The sequence below is a fragment of the Salvelinus sp. IW2-2015 genome, linkage group LG4p (genome assembly GCF_002910315.2).
Source record: "Salvelinus sp. IW2-2015 linkage group LG4p, ASM291031v2, whole genome shotgun sequence".
Taxonomy (NCBI): Eukaryota; Metazoa; Chordata; class Actinopteri; order Salmoniformes; family Salmonidae; genus Salvelinus; species Salvelinus sp. IW2-2015.
The window spans coordinates 21,650,582-21,665,856 of record NC_036841.1 but is presented as its reverse complement, the minus strand read 5'-3'; the positions used below and the strand labels follow the sequence as shown (position 1 = coordinate 21,665,856).

The window sequence follows — 15,275 nt, the reverse complement described above, 5'->3', positions numbered from 1 at the left end:
AGAGCTCGGATCGCTTACGTCATATCACTCCTTACTGGTCGGCTCGGGAGTGGGGCACAGCTATCTGGGAGGCAAGGGCTGAGTGTTCTACGATTATCAGAACTTTAAAGAGGAGATGATACGGGTTTTTGATCGTTCAGTTTTCGGGAAGGAGGCTTCCAGGGCCCTGGCTTCCCTATGTCAAGGTGATCGTCCATAACGGATTACTCTATAGAGTTTCGCACTCTTGCTGCTCCAGTGACTGGAACGAGCCGGCGTTGCTCGCTCGTTTTCTGGAGGGACTTCACGCTGAGGTTAAGGATGAGATTCTCTCCCGGGAGGTTCCTTCCAGCGTGGACTCTTTGATTGCACTCGCCATCCGCATAGAACGACGGATAGATCTTCGTCATCGAGCTCGTGGAAGAGAGCTCGCGTTAACGGTGCTTCCCCTCTCCGCATCTCAACCATCTCCTCCCACCGGCTCAGAGACTGAGCCCATGCAGCTGGGAGGTATTCGCATCTCGACTAAGGAGAGGGAACGGAGAATCACCAACCGCCTTTGCCTCTATTGCGGTTCTGCTGGACATTTTGTCATGTCATGTCCAGTAAAAGCCAGAGCTCATCAGTAAGCGGAGGGCTACTGGTGAGCGCTACTACTCAGGTCTCTCCATCAAAATCCTGTACTACCTTGTCGGTCCATCTACGCTGGACCGGTTCGGCTGCTTCCTGCAGTGCTTGATAGACTCAGGGGCTGAGGGTTGTTTTATGGACGAAGCATGGGCTGGAAACATGACATTCCTCTCAGACAGTTAGGGAAGCCCACGCCCATGTTCGCCTTAGATGGTAGTCTTCTCCCCAGTATCAGATGTGAGACACTACCTTTAACCCTCACTGTATCTGGTAACCACAGTGAGACCATTTCCTTTTTGATTTTTCGTTCACCTTTTACACCTGTTGTTTTGGGTCATCCCTGGCTAGTATGTCATAATCCTTCTATTAATTGGTCTAGTAATTCTATTCTATCCTGGAACGTTTCTTGTCATGTGAAGTGTTTAATGTCTGCTATCCCTCCTGTGTCTTCTGTCCCCTCTACTCAGGAGGAACCTGTGTATTTGACAGGAGTGCCGGAGGAATATCATGATCTGCGCACGGTCTTCAGTCGGTCCAGAGCCAGCTCCCTTTTCCTCACGGTCGTATGATTGTTGTATTGATCTCCTTCCGGGGACCACTCCCCCTCGGGGTAGACTATACTCTCTGTCGCGCTCCCGAACGTAAGGCTCTCGAGGATTATCTGTCTGTTTCTCTCGACGCCGGTACCGTGGTGCCTTCTTCCTCTCCCGCCGGAGCGGGATTTTTCTTTGTTAAGAAGAAGGACGTACTCTGCCCCCTGCGTGGATTATCGAGGGCTTAATGACATAACGGTTAAGAATCGTTATCCGCTTCCCTTATGTCGTCAGCCTTCGAGATTTTGCAGGGAGCCAGGTGCTTTACTAAGTTGGACCTTCGTACGCTTACCATCTCGTACGCATCAGAGAGGGGACGAGTGGAAAACGGCGTTTAACACTCCGTTAGGCATTTTGAATACCGGGTTCTGCCGTTCGTCTCGCAAATGCTCCAGCTTGTCTTTCAGGCATTAGTTAATGATGTACTGAGAGACATGCTGAACATTTTTGTTTTCGTTTACCTTGACGATATCCTGATTTTTTCACCGTCACTCGAGATTCATGTTCAGCACGTTCGACGTGTACTCCAGCGCCTTTTAGAGAATTGTCTCTACGTGAAGGCTGAGAAGTGCGCCTTTCATGTCTCCTCTGTCACTTTTCTCGGTTCTGTTATTTCCGCTGAAGGCATTCAGATGGATCCCGCTAGGTCCAGGCTGTCAGCGATTGGCCCGTCCCTAAGTCACGTGTCGAGTTGCAGCTTTTTCTCGTTTCGCTAATTTCTATCGGCGTTTCATTCGTAATTTCGGTCAAGTGGCTGCCCCTCTCACAGCTCTGACTTCTGTCAAGACTTGCTTTAAGTGGTCCGGTTCCGCCCAGGGAGCTTTTGATCTCCTCAAGAAGCGTTTTACTTCCGCCCCTATCCTGTTTACTCCTGACGTCACTAAACAATTCATTGTCGAGGTTGACGCTTCAGAGGTGGGCGTGGGAGCCATTCTGTCTCAGCGCTTCCAGTCTGACGATAAGGTCCATCCTTGCGCTTACTTTTCTCATCGCTGTCGCCATCGGAACGCAACTATGATGTGGGTAACCGCGAACTGCTCGCCATCCGCTTAGCCATAGGCGAATGGCGACAGTGGTTGGAGGGGGCGACCGTCCCTTTTGTCGTTTGGACTGACCATAAGAACCTTGAGTACATCCGTTCGGCCAAACGACTTAATGCACGTCAAGCTCGTTGGGCGTTGTTTTTCGCTCGTTTCGAGTTCGTGATTTCCTATCGTCCGGGAAATAAGAAACACAAGCCTGATGCCTTATCCCGTCTCTTTAGTTCTTCTGTGGCTTCTACCGACCCCGAGGGGATTCTCCCTGAAGGGCGTGTTGTCGGGTTGACTGTCTGGGGAATTGAGAGACAGGTAAAGCAAGCACTCACTCACACTGCGTCGCCGCGCGCTTGTCCTAGTAACCTTCTGTTCGTTCCTGTCTCTACTCGTCTGGCTGTTCTTCAGTGGGTCACTCTGCCAAGTTAGCTGGCCACCCCGGCGTTCGGGGTACGCTTGCTTCTATTCGCCAGCGGTTTTGGTGGCCTACTCAGGAGCGGACACGCGCCGTTTCGTGGCTGCTTGTTCGGACTGCGCGCAGACTAAGTCAGGTAACTCTCCTCCTGCCGGTCGTCTCAGACCGCTTCCATTCCTTCTCGACCATGTCTCACATCGCCTTAGATTTATTACCGGTCTGCCTTCGTCTGCGGGGAAGACTGTGATTCTTACGGTTATCGATAGGTTCTCTAAGGCGGCACATTTCATTCCCTCGCTAAGCTTCCTTCCGCTAAGGAGACGGCACAAATCATCATTGAGAATGTGTTCAGAATTCATGGCCTCCCGTTAGACGCCGTTTCAGACAGAGGTCCGCAATTCACGTCACAGTTTTGGAGGGAGTTCTGTCGTTTGATTGGTGCTTCCGTCAGTCTCTCTTCCGGGTTTCATCCCCAGTCTAACGGTCAAGCAGAAAGGGCCAATCAGTCGATTGGTCGCATATTACGCAGCCTTTCGTTTCGAAACCCTGCGTCTTGGGCAGAACAGCTCCCCTGGGCTGAGTACGCTCACACACTCGCTTCCTTCGTCTGCTACCGGGCTATCCCCGTTTCAGAGTAGTCTTGGCTACCAGCCTCCTCTGTTTTCGTCCAGCTCGCAGAGTCCAGCGTTCCCTCCGCTCAGGCTTTTGTCCAACGTTGTGAGCGCACCTGGAGGAGGGTCAGGTCTGCACTTTGCCGTTACAGGGCGCAGACTGTGAGAGCCGCCAATAAACGTAGGATTAAGAGTCCTAGGTATGTCGCGGTCAGAGAGTGTGGCTTTCCACTCGTAACCTTCCCCTTACGACAGCTTCTCGCAAGTTGACTCCGCGGTTCATTGGTCCGTTCCGTGTCTCTCAGGTCGTCAATCCTGTCGCTGTGCGACTGCTTCTTCCGCGACATCTTCGTCGCGTCCACCCTGTCTTCCATGTCTCTTGTGTCAAGCCTTTTCTTCGCGCCCCCGTTCGTCTTCCCTCCCCCCCCCCGTCCTTGTCGAGGGCGCTCCTATTTACAAGGTACGGAAGATCATGGACATGCGTCTTCGGGGACGTGGTCACCAGTACTTAGTGGATTGGGAGGGTTACGGTCCTGAGGAGAGGAGTTGGGTTCCATCTCGGGATGTGCTGGACCGTTCGTTGATTGATGATTTCCTTCGTTGCCGCCAGGGTTCCTCCTCGAGTGCGCCAGGAGGCGCTCGGTGAGTGGGGGGTACTGTCATGTTTTGTCTTTGATCATGTCTTGTCCCTGTGCTTCCCTCTGCTGGTCTTATTAGGTTCTTTCTCTTCTCTCTCTCTTATCGTTCCGTTCCTGCTCCAGCTGTTTCTCATTCTCCCTACGACCTCATTTACTCTTTCACACCTGTCCCCTATTTTGCCCTCTGATTAGAGTCCCTATTTCTCCCTCTGTTTTCCGCTCCTGTCCTTGTCGGATTCTTGTTTGATGTTTGCTGTTCCTGTGTCGTTGTTATCGCTCCTGTCGTGTTCTTTGCCTTCTTCAGATGCTGCGTGTGAGCAGGTGTCTATGTCAGCTACGGCCAGTGCCTTCCCGAAGCGACCTGCAGTCTGTGGTCGCGTCTCCAGGCGTTCCTCTCTATTGACGAGAGGATTTCAGTTTCCTGTTTTGGATTACCATTGATTATATCCAGGAGAATCATTATTTGTTTAATACTGGAATAAAGACTCTGTTACTATTACGTCGCTTTTGGGTCCTCATTCATCAGCATAACATTCTAACCACGACAGAGACAGAGAGGGCGGACAAACTCTCCAACAGAAACAAACTTTTCAACAGAGATCCCGACGACACACTGAGCGTAAATATATATAGTGATTGCAATTATTCCCAAATGAGTGAGCGTTCATGTGCAAAAGATTAGCATTTCAATTGTTATAATTATCAACTTTGTAGTGTCTCATCTCAGTTGACCCCCACTTCCCTTTTTGTCCACCAAGCCCACTAGGGAAATGCCGTTATCATTTCCTTGTAACTATCTACTGTTTATTTATGCATTTCTGTGAATTACTTAGTTAGTAAATAAATATTTTAAGACAATTGATGTATGGATGACTCATAGTGAAGACTGGGTTCATGCAGATAACCAACAATTTACGACGTTTGGAATGAGACTAACATGAGGTAAATAATTCATTAATTCGAAGACTAAGTGATCAGATATTCAAATATCTGAAAGTTATATTAGGAAAATTATAACTTTATAATCTGAATATTTTCCTTGGTGCCCCGACTTCCTAGTTAATTACAGTTACATGATTAATCAGTTTAATCGCGTAATAATAATTAGAGAGAGTTATTTGATAAATAAGTCTTCAGTTTAATGATGCCAAAGACACGACAACCCCATGACAAAATGTGTAGAATTTCAGGAAATAAGCTCAAAACCTGCAATGTTCCCTCCACCAACAGGAGGGATGTGAACAGTTTGTGTCATGAACAGTGCTTGTGCCCATAGAAATAGATGTGGTGCGTGCACGCAGGGGTGGGGGGGTGATTTCCAGTGCTGGAAGGGCCCCCCCACCCCCGAGTGAAAAGGTTTGGGAACCCCTGTCATAGAACATAACGACGTGTTTAATTAGACATTCAAATTCAGCTGACTTTACTGATTTAAATCAAGGGCAGCAGGATAATGAATAACAAAGTATGGAGTGACAGAGCATGACTTGATTAGCATCCTGTGTGTGCGAGATAGACGTGGATGCTGATGGCAATGAAAGGAGGACAAAACCAGGCCTGAGGACCAGAGTTATCAGTGGCTGTTGTTCAACATAAGGACAGTCTGGAGAATCTACATGACATTAATACACATCTACAACTGTGTGCCAAGCTGTGTGACGACTGACAAGTATTTACTGCAGTGATGCATTATCTAATGAGAGGATCTTGAAAATTGAGCTTTTTTTTAAGGATTCACCATCATGTAATTTGTCAAGTATGGCCAAAATATCTCAAAGCTAGCAGTGGCTACAGTGGTATGTGATTGGTGTGTGTGTGTGTGTGTGTGTGTGTGTGTGTGTGTGTGTGTGTGTGTGTGTGTGTGTGTGTGTGTGTGTGTGTGTGTGTGTGTGTTAAATGGTTAGTCAGTGGCCCTTTCACATACTGTACTGTTCCCTTCTGAGAGGGGCTGAGTCACTCTTATCTAACAAGCTGCACACATGTACAGTGCATGTAGGTTAACAATAGGGGCTTTGCAGTTTCCATTTATTTTTAAGGTTCTAGACCAGGGGTGTCCAACCCTGTTCCTGGAGAGCTACCTTCCTGTATGTCTTCGCTCCAACCCCAGTTGTAACTAACCTGGTTCAGATTATCAACCAGCTAATTATTAGAATTAGGTGTGCTAGATTAGGGTTGGAGTGAAAACTACAGGATGGTAGCTCACCGGGAACAGGGTTGGTGAGCCCTGTTCTAGACACTGAAGGCCAGTACAAAAGCATAACACAGTATAAAACAGTATACAAAAGACAGCTTGGTTCAGCTGAAATTGACTACGTGCATCATAATTGAAGTTTAGGGGGAATAAAGACCAACTCTGGTTTATGATGCTTGGCTTGGAAACAAGCACACATGGAAAGCATATTCATCTCTGACAGAAACATACCACAAAGGAGAACTGACCATATGCTAAGCACCATGTGACCAATCTATTGAGTGTGACTCATGCGGTGTGGCAAAGAGATCGTACTGCTTGAGGAAATATGACTTACCCTCTGCAGCAAAAACATGGTGAAGGTCACCCCAGCGGTCAAACCACTCAGACCAATACTCCATCACCATCTTGAACTTCTGGGGCTAGAAGAATGGGAAGAATAATGTTCAACAGAGAACTACAAATAAACTAAATATATGTTACTCCTTGTAGACACACTATTTTCTCCTTGAACATCAGGGCCCAGTTTTTTTATTTTATTATCTGATTGGATTTTGGCAATCTGATAGGATTAAATGCATAGCTATTTCTATGCATGTAATCCTTTCCGATTGCTGATCAGATAACTTCTGAAAAACTGTGCCCAGACTATAGGCATCCCAAGACTGTGGTTCAAAGCAATTTATTACACAGATTAAGACAAAATAGCTAATATCCTCTGTTTTATCTACAGGTGTCAGATGAAACTGAATAACTGATCAATTACAAAGCTGGAGCTGGATAAATCTAATGATAAATATCAGTAGATGATCATCTGAACACAAGTCAATACATTCGCTCACTTGAATTGCATCCAGATACTTGAATCCCTCTGGGCTCAATTCAACGTCTATTCCACGTTGGTTGAACGTCATTTCATTGAAATGACCAACGTGGAATAGAGGTCGAATTGACGTCTGAGCCCAGTGGGATACTGTCATGCTGTATTTTATTTGTGTATGTTATGCAATTACTGTATGTACTCTACGTTGAGTCAACCAGTGTGTGCCCAGTGGGATGCTACAGTGACTTCCATGCACAGGAAACTGCTTTGCATTTTAACAGTTCCTATTTTTGCCTTGTTTTCTCCCAAGCTTAATCTGTATCTAGGTAAACAGCACATTCCCTCATCTCATCGATCTCCTTTGTGTTTAGGCTTCAAGTGGAAAGGGAATTAATCAAGGCGCAGTTCTAATGAAGCCTAACAGCAGCGGCCTGACGCACACACACATCTATCCTTGGCACAGACAGAGCCCTTGTGCTATGGGAGAATACCACAGTTCAGGCAGAGTCTGCAGTGTCAGATGGGCCAGAGGCTCTACTATAGTGCAGCTGTCTGTCTGTTTGTCCAGTCAGTACAATACCTCCATTCACTCCCCCGTGCTTCAGCCCATCCTGGTTATCTGAGGTCAGGAGCAGTTCCTCGATCCCCCTGGACAATAGTGCCTAGAACAAGGATCTCATTTCAATCATGCTCATATTTCCAAGTAGATATCCTACTATTGCAAATGCAAATAGTTGTAGTGAAATCAAGATAAAGTGATGCACAGAGTGTGCTTGCGTGTGCGTGTGCGTGTGTGTGTGTAATAAAGCAGATGCACTGCACTGTCTTACCTCTTTTATGTATAGCATGTATTCAACATCTTTTGCATAAGAGCAATACTCATTCTCCACTTGAACTGCTATAATTGGGCCCCCCTTGGAGTACTGAGAGTTTTAAATAATAAATCAAATAAGAGCAGAGCTTTCAAATGACTCCTGAGTAAGTCAAGCATACATTTTCAAAGCCTTTGGGATTGATAAAACACCAAGCTTCACATTTTAAGAATATTTTTGTATTTTGATAGCCATAATCAACGACCATATGCGGTCACATTGTTGTCACTCACAAATGAACAGGAAAAATGGAAACCCTAGTGTAATTAATAGAAGAGTAGTGAGAAAGTGAGAAAGGATGAACCTGATATGGTGCAACTCTTGGAATGAGTTGATCAAAGAAGGAGTCAACTGCTTCTGTGAAACCTGGGTAGGTTGTTCTCAACTTCATGTCTGGATCACACAGCAACCAACTAGGGAGAAAGCAATACTTAACTCTAATGTTATCAACAATGTATGCAGTTACATTTAAATACAGGTTGCACTGATGGCATTCATGCATAATGACTGCATTGATTGTTAATGTGCTTCATAACAGTGTGAGTTTAATGGATTTCCAAATATCTATAATCTGGTTGACATAGTGGTACATACTGGGACATTTCTGGACCAATTACCCTTCCTCAATCAATTTTAGATGATGATCAGAGTCAGTCAAATTACTCTCATTGAAGGTGGAAGCTCAGGAAATAACTGTTTTCATTCTCTCTGTGTGTGAGACATATTGGTTTTCCCCCTTAGATCTATAATTCTATTTATCCACATTACTAAGGAATGTGGGACTGTAACTCTTTTACAGAGACCTGACTGTAAACACCAATGTAGCTGATTGAATAAATGACTAGTCAATGAGGGAAATAACACCACACTGGAAAAGAGCATCACAAAAATGGATGAGGAAAAATGGATGAGATGTCGTATAGGGGGACCTATCCAACAGGGAGTTGAAACCAACCTGGGCTAAAATGTTAAAATCTGGGAACATCTAACTTGGGCATCCCTCCTAAGTCCCACTCAGCACAGATGTAGGGTCCTGGCCGCAGAATCACCCAGAGCCCCAACTCTGCTGCTAGCCTGATGTACGCCCTGAGAGACACAGAGAAAAGAAGAGAGACAAAGCTCAACAGCTTTATCAAACATTTATCACAAAATCATATAAATGTCTTCCTTACTTTAAAATCCCTCTCTTTTGCTCATGCAGGTTCCATGGCACATATCTGAAAGATAAAGCAGTCATTCTCAGTATCCCTCCATAGTAGAGCTGCAGTGAGTGGTGGTATAAGAGGACATGAGGTGTTCTGTGTGTCCCTACGTGGTGAGAGTGTTGACCCCACAGGCCCTCATCTTCAGCAGCCGGTCCTCCCAGTAGGCTCTGGGGACACGGAAGTAGTGGATAGAGCCCCCCAGGATGTGAAAGGGCTCTCCCTCCAGAGTGAACTGAAAGGAGTTGGCCCTCATGCTCTCTACCTCTGGGTGTTGGCTGGAAGAGAAAGACAAACTGCTGGTCAACCCAGAAAGTTAGACTATATAGGAGTCATAGGAACTAGACAATGGCAATCTAAGGTGAGTAAGTAAGTATTTATAATTCTTGTGACAAGCATACAAGACACACCCAACAGATTTAGAAAAATCAACAAAGCTTTTAGCATACACTACATACATGCTACTCCTCGTCTTACAAGAATGCAAATCTATATTTGAATATGAGTGAGACGTACATAGTCAATTGTTCACACTGTTGCACTGTGGAATGAGTGCTGAACTGAGCCATAAGAAATGGCAACATACAAGCTACATGTTTGTCTACACAAAGGTTAATGTCCATAGTAGGTGGGTCAGGTGAAAGTTCATGATGGGGTAAATTAAAGATATGGAATGGCTTTGTATTAACTAGACTATCAAAAGTATTGATTGCATATCATTTCTCACATTTGTAGTCCTACCTCTTCTATGTAATAATATTTAACAATCTGATAATATTTTGTCATTAAGAATGGTCTTTAATAGCATTACCTATAATAGATTGTCTTTAAATAACCAGTTTTAAATGGTCCGTTTGGGATACTGGTTGCCTATTGATGCATTTGCAGGTCCATGAAAACACGAGGAAAAACAAACAAATAGGACATAACTTTCTACATACTCTCGAGACCTGCCCATAAAGTCTTACCACAGACAGAATAATGAGACAGCTATTTCACCGGATGTATAAATGTGAAGCATCCGCTTGGCGGTTCCACCCACTTGAGAGGAAGCCCATTAGCCGGCAGTGGGAGAAGATGGAACGAGATGGCTTTTGTCCGACATTCTGCACATTTTCTCATCGATTAAACATTTTTCTGTTCGCAAAACTATAATATTTTACGAACAGAGTAGACACCTTTTTGTAGACTCTACCCGTTGCCAAAGTTGTAAAAAATTGCGTTGTTGCATACGCGCACTTCGCAGAGTAGACGTTACCTAACGGGAATATGCAAATATAGGTTATAACGCACCAATAGGGTCTCGATAGCTCGTGCTTGGCTCTGCCCACCTCCCTACTTGTTCTGCCCACTATGACCCCCTTGTTTCCATTTTAAACGACAGGCTGTGGTCTTGATTTAGTATCTTGATTTAGTTCCAACAATCTTTGGCCTTACCGTATGAATTCAAATAAAATATATCCGAGAATGGCATACCGCTGTCGTGTGAGAGACAGCCTGACGACCATGGATGCATTAAAAATGGTTTACGAATAACTTTACAGCGTTGCAACAGCTGGTTTGACAGCCCACGCCTTCAAAGACCACACCGGAAGAACAGGAATAATACTATACTGTACAGGCGATTCACTCAAGGGGAAAATACAGGTGAGAGCTATAGACCATAATGAATTAAAATATAATTTTCACCCGAATTACACACAACTCCAAACCTAATGCAAGTGGTAAGTCTGACTCAGTTCTGACAAAATCCACAGTGTTTCTCATTAGGCTATCATAATTCGATTTTTAGCAGGCAGTAGCCTTTAGTTTACAATGTCCGTGTTAGGCGTAAAATATTGCTCGCTTTCAATAGGCACTATGAAACGGATAGTTGCAATATATTGTATCACGTTTTGTCCTTACATCAAAATCAGTAAAAAGACAGGTCAGGCGAACTTGCAATACAGGAATCTTACCATTTGGTGCTATAACCTAGATTGTAATGGGGAAAAAACTCTAACGTTTTATCCATGTAACCAGGGTTGTCAGGTCAAGCTAAAAATTGTAGCCTAATGATCATTCAAAACCCGACCAAAAGGCCTGAAACTATCCCGATTGTATTGTTAAGCAAGAGAGGAGTTGCGTATTTAAACAATAAATCATTTTCCCATAACGATATCGAGTCAATTAAGGAATATCATAGTAACGACGCATAATTCGTTTTTCCTAAAATGTTTTTAATTATTGCAAGCTGTGAGGTAAATTAATTTGAATGTGTCAAGAGAAAATATAATTTGCCTTTATTAAACTCGCCAGATCATTTTCCATCAATGGATGTCGATTTTGTTTGACTGCTATGATTAAGCAATAAGGCACAAGAGGGTAAGGTGGCCAATATACCACGGCTATTCTTATGTATCACGCAATGCGGAGTGCCTGCATACAGCGGTTAGCCCTGGTATATTGGCCATATACCACAAACCCCTGGGGTGCCTTATTGCTATAATATACATGGTTACCAACGTAATTACAACTGTAAAAAGTAATTTGTCATACCGGTGGTATATGTCCTGATATACCACGACTTTCAGCCAATCAGCATTCAGGGCTCGAATCAGGTTTATATTTGTAAATGAATCCTCTTTGCGCATGCACATAACTGTAGATAAATCCGACAGGAGAGTTTGAGTGATGAAAGTTGGACAGAGAATCTCAATCTCTGAGCAAGAAACACTTGGACAAACATTTTAAAAAACAAAAGTTAAGCTATTTCTGGCAATTGTTGTTTTATTATTTGCCAGATGTTAAGACTACAAACCGTTATAAATGGCCCATCTGCGAGATTAACTTGTCATTTCAATAGGCATAGGCTGCAGACTAAAATCTGGGTTTACGAATGTTATTCAATTTTGCCATGGTTTGCTTTGATAAAGACAGGTACCCTATAGCCCCTGATAGGCCTACATCTCATTTCAGACAGTCTACAGTAGTAGGCAAGAGGTAAACTGAACGATTTATCCGCTTCCTTAGTTCATATTAACAGGCTAATTTATTCAACATGAATAGCAAGGCAATTTTGAGGTAAGAAGTCAATGAGGGAAATAACACCACAGTGGAAAGTGGGTTGAGATTTCTTGTTGTTGTTCAAGACCAATTCATCCGGTTCACGGCACCAAGTTTTAATTTCACCTTTATTTAACCAGGTAGGCCAGTTGAGAACAAGTTCTCATTTACAACTGCGACCTGGAGTGTTAGCGTTGATGTTATTCTTCGATAACATAGGCCGCAAAGCAAATCAGGGGGGAGAAAAATATATTTATTCAAAGATAACAAATCATAGTTATGTTGGGAAGTAGCTGGTCATTCTTCCCTGTCCTCAGTGTTTCTCTCCACTGAGACAGGATTTMGTTTTATACCCCCAACCCTAGCCTGTGGTTGACTAATTCCTGCAATAAAATGTTCCCAATGGCCAGATAACAAGTATCCCATTTCAGGATCAATGTATAAACAATTTGAACTAATGAGAACTTGCCACATGTAGCTATGAGTCCAGGACTGAAACCCCTATACAGATTCTAAACAGATGTTGAACTGAAAAACAACTATTTCCATTGATCATTATTTCCCTCTTGGCCTTTTAATCCTCTGTGTTGTGTATTGATCTTCAAATATTCTTACACATCCAACAAGTTTGTAGAGTCATAAGCTTGATGTAATCATTGCGTGCTAAGAATATGGGACCAAATACTAAACTTTTGACTACTTTAATTCACATAAGTTCATTTGTCCCCTAAGATGGGGGTACTATGTACAAAAAGTGTTGTAATTTCTAAACGGTTCACCCGATATGGATGAAAATACCAGTCAGTCTGCACTTTAACGTCATTGTATTGAATCCAAAGTGTTGGAGTACAGAGCTGTGTCACTGTCCCAATACTTTTTGGAGCTCACTTAAAAATGTATTGATATTCCTATGGACTTGTGCAAGTTTCTAGTCATCTGTTTTATGAAAACACTTAATAGGATAACATTGCATATATTTATCAGCTCACATCCATGACTACTCACATGTACATATACATTTGACATGTTTGAAGATACTGCAATTATTGATCATAACATCTTCAGAAATAAGCAACTCTGACAGCTTTTTGGGCAGATTCTTTATCCTGGGAATTTAATGTCTTTATACACTACCAATCAAAAGTTGAGACACCTACTCAAACAGTTTTTTTTGTTTATTTGTACTATTTTCTACATTGTAGAATAATAGTGAAGACATTTAAAAAAAATTATGAAATAACACATCAAAATATATTTAATATATGAGATTCTTCAAAGTAGCCACCCTTTGCCTTGATGACAGCTTTGCACACTCTTGAAATTCTCTCAACCAGCTTCATGAGGTAGTCACCTGAAATGCATTTCAATTAACAGGTGTGCCTTGTTAATTTGTGGAATTGCTTTCCTTCTTAACGCATTTGAGCCAATCAGTTGGGTTGTGACAAGGTAGAGCTGGCATACATTAGATAGCCTTATTTGGTAAAAGGCCAAGTCCATATTATGGCAAGAACAGCTCAAATAAGCAAAGAGAAATGAAAGTCCATTACTTTAACACATGAAGGTCAGTCAATCTGGAACATTTTAAGAACTTTCAAAGTGACTTCAAGTGCAGTCGCAAAAACCATCAAGCGTGATGATGAAACTGGCTCTCATGAGGACCGCCACAGGAAAGGAAGACCCAGAGTTACCTCTGCTGCAGAGGATAAGTTCATTAGAATTACCAGCCTCAGGAATTGCAGCCCAAAAAAATGCTTCAGAGTTCAACAGACACTTCAACATCAGCTGTTCAGAGGAGACTGCGTGAATCAGGCCTTCATGGTTGAATTGCTGCAAATAAACCACTACTAAAGGACACCAATAATAAGAAGCATGGAGGAGGAGGTGTGGGGGTGCTTTGCTGGTGACACTATCTGTGATGTATTTAGAATTCAAGGCACACTTAACCAGCAATGCTACCAGAAGATTCTGCAGCGATACGCCATCCCATCTGTTTTGCGCTTAGTGGGACTATCATTTGTTTTTCAACAGGACAATGACCCAAAATACACCTCCAAGCTGTGTAAGGGCTATTTGACCAAGGAGGAGAGTGATGGAGTGCTGCATCTGATGACCTGGCCTCCACAATCATCCGACCTCAATCCAATTGAGATGGTTTGGGATGAGTTTGACCGCAGAGTGAAGGAAAATTGTGAAAGGGCTTCTGTGGGGTTAATGCATGAATCCTGTGATGGCTCTGTATCTGCAAATCTTTTTAAAATCCTGTTCTAGCTGTGTGTGTGCGCAATTGGGAGATTCTATCACCAAAATTACAATCCAAAAACATAGCCACTACGTGTAATTATATGGCTAAGCTTACACCATTTTTAATGTCAATAGTGTTAGGTGGTGCTTTCAAAGTTGGTTATATATTATAATTTGAATGGTAATATCATGGCCTTTAAGAACCACTTGTCAAACAAAGTTTAAAATGTATCAGGGTTTCCTTTTTAAAGCAATTTATACAGGTAATTCTGATTTGTACATGTTCGGTTGGCCTGAACATTCCAAAAATGTGTCTGATTGATAACGGAATCTAAGCTTTCCAATGATACAGTGCATTTGGAAAGTATTCAGACCACTTGACTTTTTCCACATTTTGTTACGTTACAGCTAGTGATGCACCGATATTATATTTTCGTCCGATTCTGATATTTTCCTTGACAAAAAAAAACCGATACCGATATTTAAAATTTTAGCTGCCTTTTAAGCATTCTAGTACAGTTAAATAGTTAACACACAGACATGGATGCAGCGGTTCTTGCACTGCATCTCAGTGCAAGAGGCGTCACTACAGTCCCTGGTTCGAATCCCGGCTCTATCACATCCGGCCATGATTGGGAGTCACATAGGGCGGAGCACAATTGGCCCAGCGTCATCCGGGGTTGGCCGTCATTGTAAATAAGAATTTGTTCTTAACCGACTTGCCTAGTTAAATAAAGGTTACACAAACAGACCCAAAAATGATTTGGTTGGCATTTACGTATGTCCCCATTACCAGTAAAACATAATCAAAACCTATTTCTTTCACTAACTTGCTGTGCTGTTTCGTTGTTCGTTTCTTCAGTTTCATTCTCAACCAGGATTTCTATGGAACGCTGTTTGGGTCTTTGCGTGTCAAAAAAGATACGCAAAAATTAATGCAGGCGTTAAATGATTGTGACGTGCAGTCAAATAGTGTTTATATATATATATATCCTCATTAATCT

At 43.2% G+C, this 15,275-nt stretch overlaps 2 protein-coding genes across 4 annotated transcripts in view; one reads left to right on the top strand and one right to left on the bottom strand.

The window, feature by feature from the left end:
- Positions 1-9,969, bottom strand: part of LOC111960702 (beta-galactosidase-1-like protein 3) — a 32,438-nt gene extending 22,469 nt beyond the window's left edge. For both annotated transcript variants that reach the window (XM_070438914.1, XM_070438910.1), the window contains exons 1-6: positions 9,797-9,969; positions 9,096-9,263; positions 8,956-9,000; positions 8,739-8,869; positions 7,492-8,196; positions 6,426-6,510 (exon numbers count right to left, since the gene is read on the bottom strand). In XM_070438914.1, the coding sequence (XP_070295015.1) occupies positions 6,426-6,510; positions 7,492-7,497 (91 nt within the window). In that variant the 5' untranslated portion in view covers positions 7,498-8,196; positions 8,739-8,869; positions 8,956-9,000; positions 9,096-9,263; positions 9,797-9,969. The remainder of the gene's footprint in view (positions 1-6,425; positions 6,511-7,491; positions 8,197-8,738; positions 8,870-8,955; positions 9,001-9,095; positions 9,264-9,796) is intronic.
- A 45-nt stretch (positions 9,970-10,014) lies between these two features.
- glb1l2 (galactosidase beta 1 like 2) overlaps positions 10,015-15,275 on the top strand; it is a 29,329-nt gene continuing 24,068 nt past the window's right edge. For both annotated transcript variants that reach the window (XM_023982869.2, XM_023982867.2), the window contains exon 1: positions 10,015-10,632. The gene's annotated coding sequence lies outside the window, so the exon portion shown is untranslated. The remainder of the gene's footprint in view (positions 10,633-15,275) is intronic.